This window comes from Sinocyclocheilus rhinocerous, unplaced genomic scaffold (assembly GCF_001515625.1).
Source record: "Sinocyclocheilus rhinocerous isolate Xijiao unplaced genomic scaffold, SAMN03320098_v1.1 scaffold936, whole genome shotgun sequence".
NCBI classification, from domain to species: Eukaryota; Metazoa; Chordata; class Actinopteri; order Cypriniformes; family Cyprinidae; genus Sinocyclocheilus; species Sinocyclocheilus rhinocerous.
The window spans coordinates 1033421-1039420 of NW_015662583.1; the positions used below are offsets into that span (position 1 = coordinate 1033421).

The 6000-nt window shown below is 35.7% G+C and overlaps 1 protein-coding gene across 1 annotated transcript; it reads left to right on the forward strand.

The window, feature by feature from the left end:
* Nucleotides 1-2040: 2040 nt before the first annotated feature.
* On the forward strand, nucleotides 2041-4240 carry LOC107728127 (40S ribosomal protein S29). The gene is made up of 3 exons (XM_016538211.1): nucleotides 2041-2142; nucleotides 3912-4011; nucleotides 4146-4240. Exons 1-3 carry the CDS (start codon nucleotides 2081-2083, stop codon nucleotides 4152-4154), a joined length of 171 nt encoding a protein of 56 aa, XP_016393697.1. The 5' UTR covers nucleotides 2041-2080; the 3' UTR covers nucleotides 4155-4240.
* Nucleotides 4241-6000: the final 1760 nt, after the last annotated feature.

Sequence of the window (6000 nt, forward strand, 5' to 3'; positions counted from 1 at the left end):
TTCTAAACGTCTATTTGACATCTGATAGGAAACGTCCGATAGACGTATAGCAGATTAGCAAACACTCTAAAAATACGTCTTGCAGACGTCAAATAGATGTTATGTACGTGTGCTATCGGGGAGGGTTCTGTCCACTTTGTGACTAATTTGTCTAATTCTTGCACCTTATAACATTTTTATAGCTAAATCTTGTCAGAGGATACAAAATATATTGAATTTTTTGCCAAATCAATAAAATTTTTAAGAAAACGTGACGCCTTTTTGTGCAGTTCGCCATCTCAACCACTAGGTTTGGTTTTGATTGGGTTATGTTTAAAATACTACACTGTAAAAAAATCTACGGTAAAAAACCGGCAGCTGTGGTTGCCGGAAATTTACCGTAAAAAATACGGTAGCAACATTTTAGGTTTTACGGTTTTAACTTAAATTTACAGTTAAATACCGTAATTTCATTAACTGATATAATGTTAATATACCAACCTACTGAAGTACTGAAATCTGTTTTGTATCTTTGTAATACACTGATAACCACCAAATGCAGGTGGTGATGAGAAAGTCACATGATGAACCAAAGCCCATGACAAGCAGCTTTTAAATAATAACATATATAGAAGGTGCACAGTGTCATTCACACAAACGCTAAACACTGAAATAATGCAATAAACATTCATTTAACAACATTAGGTGTAACACACAACCCTAATATACAAAACTGATAAGAAAAAACTAAGATGAAACATAGTTATTTCAAAAAAAAACATCAAATTTGAAATGTAACGCAGGGAATTCTGGGAATGTCAATTTACGGTTATTCACTGTAAATTATACAGTTTTTTTTACTTCCAAAAATGGTATACTACCGTAAAATGAATGTCCAATACATGTAATGTCCAATACAGTTTTCCACTGTATATAGTAGGGGTAATATAGTAATTTACCGTTAACCATTTAACAGGATTTTACTGTAGCATTTTTACAGTCTTTTACCGTTAAATTCACGGTCATTTTTTACAGTGTAGCTTAAAATAAATATGAAAAATGAGGTTTAGCCTATAGAATGTTATTATACCAGAATGTTATGGGAACATTAGGGGAACGTTCTCCAAACCTAAAGGGAATTACCTATTTCCATACTGCAAAAAAATATTTATTTCTGGCCAAAATATATTAAATATATGCTTATGTTAAAAAAACGTGAAGCTCAATGAAATATATTTTTGAAATTGAAAATATATAAAGTTTCAATCTTCATACCAAAATGTATTTCAGGGGCAAGAAAATACATTTTCAGTTTTACAGTAAAGCCAAAATTTAGGCTTTATTCATGATTTATTTTTATTAAAATGTGCTATATGTTTATACATGTTATAGACAACAAATAAGCTTTTCTTTAAATGTGACCTATGTGAATGTGTTTTCTTGGATGTATTTTTAAATGCTTTACATATGCTTTTTAAAAATATAAAAATACATGTTTATAGAAAATATTTTTTGAAACATATTTTAGCAAATATATATGTTGGCTATATTTTAAAAATATATTTGAAAATAATATATTTTGGGCCATATGGGTTTTTTGTCTAATAATTATAAATGAACTTAAAAATAAATAAAAGAATAGACCAAATAAATAAGAAAAAATGTCACCTTCAAAATACATTCAGAAGGGAAACCATAATTTTATTCAGCAATAAAGTGGTTTAAATTGCTTTCTTGTTAGATTATGAGCATAAAGAGACTAAAAAAAGCCTAAATTTGGGTTTTAATTCAGCAACTTTACATTTGTGTTCATGAAACTGACCACAAAGTGTTTTAGCATATCATCAATCCCGTCTAACCCTAATAGCGAAACGTATTTTCAGTCATTTATACATAAGAATATTTGTAAGTATACATTTAAAATAATTTATTACACTCATTGTTTTTATTTTTATGTAAGTTATGCACCACTCGACCGCTAAAGGGCGCCGTCGTCCGTGGTGACGCAGGAAGCGCCGCGTTCCGTAGAAGGAGAGCGTCTTTTTTTGCGCCTGCGCACAAACCCGACTTCCTTTCCGACATCCCGATCGAGAGAGACGAGATGGGCCATCAGCAGCTCTACTGGAGTCACCCGAGAAAATACGGCCAGGGATCCCGATCCTGGTCAGTCCTGCTTCTGTCGCGTGTGTTTAATGTGAAGGGGTTATAAACGCGCGCGTGTGCGGTGTCGTGTGTGTATTAAATGTGTGAATGTGAAGCACATGGAGAAGAAGCGCGGAAACATGGCGGCGGCGCTTAGTCTACTGTTGTTCTGCGCTCCTCAGCATAGTTTAACTACTAGTTACAGTCGGACGACTTTTATTAAAGATTTCAACCTTAACAAATGCAGACTAGTGGCTACTACTGTCCTCCGTGTGTTTAAAGTTCACTTCCAGAGTAGAAATGTACTGATAATTTACTCATCACCATGTCTTTCATGTCTTCAGTCGCAAAGAAATTAAGGTGTTTGAGGAAAAAATGCCGGGATTTTTCACCATGTAGCCTAATGGACTTCAATGGGGACCAACGGGCTGAAGGTCTAAATTGCAGCTTCAAAGAGATCTACACGATCCCAGCCAAAGAATAAGAGTCTTATCTGACGAAACGATCGCTCATTTTCTTAAAAAAAAATACAAATGTATACTTTCTAACCGCAAATGCTGGTCTTGCACTAGCTGGACTTCACGTATTACGTAGCGACGTTGGAAATGTCACGCACGTGACGTAGGCGGAAGTACCGTCCCAGTGTTTACAAAGCGAGCATGCAAAGAAAGTACAAAAATAAAAAAGCTAAAACAACGACGTCTGACGATTTTGAACTTGGAGGAGAAAATGAGATTGGGTTTTACGCGAGCGGCAACCTCCCGCTCTCTCTCGTGAAGCCAACACGGAAGTGACTTAAACTGTAATTCGTCAACTGGCCGCTAGAGGCTGGCTGCAAAAGGCAGTCAATCCCATAGACTCCCCATGTTAAAATGCCCAACTTTACAGCAGAAAAAATGTTTACAGCCTGGTTCAAAAAATTATTTTGGTCTATATAGCTAATTTTGCCCTTCATGACAACTGTGAGGGGGGTGAATTTTTTTATAACTCATCCGTTTAAATTATATTAAGCCTTAAAGTTCTGCATAATTAAGGGCGTGGCCACTTGAGTGACAGGTGGATTGCCGCTGCTGTCACCACTGTCGAGCTAGGTGGGCGTGGCTTCAGCAACCTGCTCCCGCCTCTTTGCCCATCTTCGATTATCCGGGAGTGACGCGCCGCCAAGATGGCGACGGCCGCCTCCGCCCACTTTTGAGCTTCAGAAACTATCTTCGGAACCCTACGGGTGACGTCACGGACACTACGTCCATGTTTTTATACAGTCTATGGTTTTACGTCCTTTTTTACAACGTGATTACGTCATGCGTGAAGTCGAGCTAGCGCAAGACGTGCATTTGCGGTTAAAAAGTATATGAATGTTTTTTTTGTTGTTTTTAAGAAACGCAAACCTATATGCATTTTTTTCTTCTGTTGAACATAAAATAAGACATTTAGAAGAATATGGATAAACAAACAGTTGCTGGAAGTAAAGTAAATGATGACAGAATTTAGATTTTTGGGGCGAACTATTCCGTTAAATTAAAGTATATATTAGTTTTCATCTAATAATAGTGACATCTGCGCCAAACATCTTAAATTATAGTTTGAAGTTGAGTTTTAATATTCAGGGTTGATTGTGGATAAAATTGGTTTTCGTTAATGCATTTCAGAGCATTCAAGAGTGGTGTTAATTAATAGTGAAAGCAGTAGTTTTGGCTGTATTTTGTCATCTGTCAAAGTCTTGAAGTGCATTTCTTCTCGTTTAATTTGGATTTGCATGCATTTCTAACCTGTTGTCTTGTTTCCTCCAGCCGGGTTTGCTCAAACCGACACGGTCTGATCCGCAAATACGGACTCAACATGTGCCGTCAGTGCTTTAGACAGTACGCTAAAGATATCGGCTTCGTCAAGGCAAGTGTTCATGCTTTTTAAGTGTGTTTGAGTTCTGCATTTCGGTTTTCATTTATTTGTAAGTTTAGATGCCGCGCTTACTGATGCATCATAAAACTAAAATCTAACTCTTCTTCTCTCACTTTATTTTCCAGCTGGACTAAACGTCCATGATGTGAAGTCGACGGCGTGCACCAACCTGACGTCATGAACATTCAATAAACCTGTTCTTGTTTCTGTTCAGAAGTTGCATTGCGTCTGTCTTCATCTTTTTGTTAGACGTCTGAATTCAGTAAATTTGTGGATTATAGATGCTTATGCTTTATTTTTCTCCCCCCACTGATTTCATAAGCATTGAGTGGAAAACACTTAAACGTGGATAGTTCATGATGCTCGTCTATAGTTGAAATAACCAATTATATATAGTTAAAAATTAAACTTAAGCGAGCTTGAGATGGTAGAACACATCAGTGTGAAACAAGACGAGTGTAAAGATGTGATTTTTGACCAAAGGAAAAATACATCAAATATTAATGAAGTAAAGATCATGCAAGAGCTGTTAGTGAAGTCTTATTAACTCTAAACTCTATATAATTAGAAAAACTCATACACAAGTGCAATGAAATTGTTTTCCATTTCTCACTAAATAAGAACAATCAATCAATAGATTAATGATGATTAATAACTAAACTCATCATCTATTGAGTTCTACATCCAGTACTGATACAATGTGTGTGCCATATAGGTGGTTTTAATGTGTGATAGTAATATAGTATAGTATTTTAATACTATTTAATATTTTTTTAATGTTCACTGCCGTTCAAAAGTTTGGAATCGGTAAGATTTTTTATGTTTTTAAAGAAGTCTCTTCTGCTCATCAAGGCAGCATTTATTTGATCAGAAATACAGAAAAAAAAGTAATATTGTGAAATATTACCATTTAAAATACTAGTTTTCTATTTTAATAGACTTTAAATAGAAAAGATTTCTGTTTTAAATAAATGCTGTTCTTTTCAACTTTTTATTCATCAAAGAATCCTGAAAAATGTATCACAGGTTCCAAAAAAATATTAAGCAGCAAAACTGTAATAAAGCAGCATATTAGAATGATTTCTGAAGATACACTGAAGACTGGAGTAATGATGCTGAAAATACAGCTGCACATCACAGGAATAAATTACATTTTAATAGATATTAAAATGGAAAACCATTATTTTAAATGGTAATAATATTTTACAATATTACTGTTTTTTTTTCTGTATTTCTGATCAAATAAATGCAGCCTTGATGAGCATAAGATACTTCTTTAGAACACATTAAAAATCTTTTGAACAGCTGTGTGTGAGTGTGTGTGTGTGTGTCTGTGTCTGTCTGTGTGTGTGTGTGTGTGTGTGTGAGAAGTTGTCTTTAGCTGGATTCGAACCCCGGTCTTGGTGAGCACCTGACATAGGAAACAGTGTAATATAAATGCGCGATTTTCCCGGAGGAAGGAACCGGAAAATGTATCACTGCGCATGCTAAGGAAGAACTGTCTTTGAACGTCAAATTTCACCCTTTCTTTTCTTCATTTCTCCTTTCTCTTCTTCCCCTTCTCTTTTTCTTCCTTCTCTCTCTTCTTCCCTTCTTCCCCACCTTTAACGGACTATTGTTCCCCAGCTTTGCAGTCATCGCCTTAACCACTCGGCCACCTCGTCCTGGTGCCGCCACGTATTTATAGATGGCACAAGTAGTTTGTTAATACAAAAACAAACAAATAATGTGACGTGGCTCATGAATATTAATTGAGGCATTTGATTGGGCGCACAACCACAGCGGGCAACGCCCTCGGCTAATTAATATTCATGAAGAACGCCTCCACTTAGGCGGGGTATTATGATTTTATTTCTAAATTCCAATCATGCTGGCTACACATCCATCATGTTTGAATAATTTAAAGCAACCACTTCAAAACCAAGTGACGATAAATAAAGCAAAACATATTACGTTCTAATATGTGTGTCAATAGGTCAG

What these genes read in the sequence shown, in the direction of transcription:
- LOC107728127 (XM_016538211.1), top strand. Translation starts at nt 2,081, where the DNA reads ATGGGCCATCAGCAGCTCTACTGGAGTCACCCGAGAAAATACGGCCAG. An exon ending in GGCCAGGGATCCCGATCCTG is followed by an intron (nt 2,143 to 3,911) that starts GTCAGTCCTGCT and finishes TGTTTCCTCCAG; the next exon opens with CCGGGTTTGCTCAAACCGAC.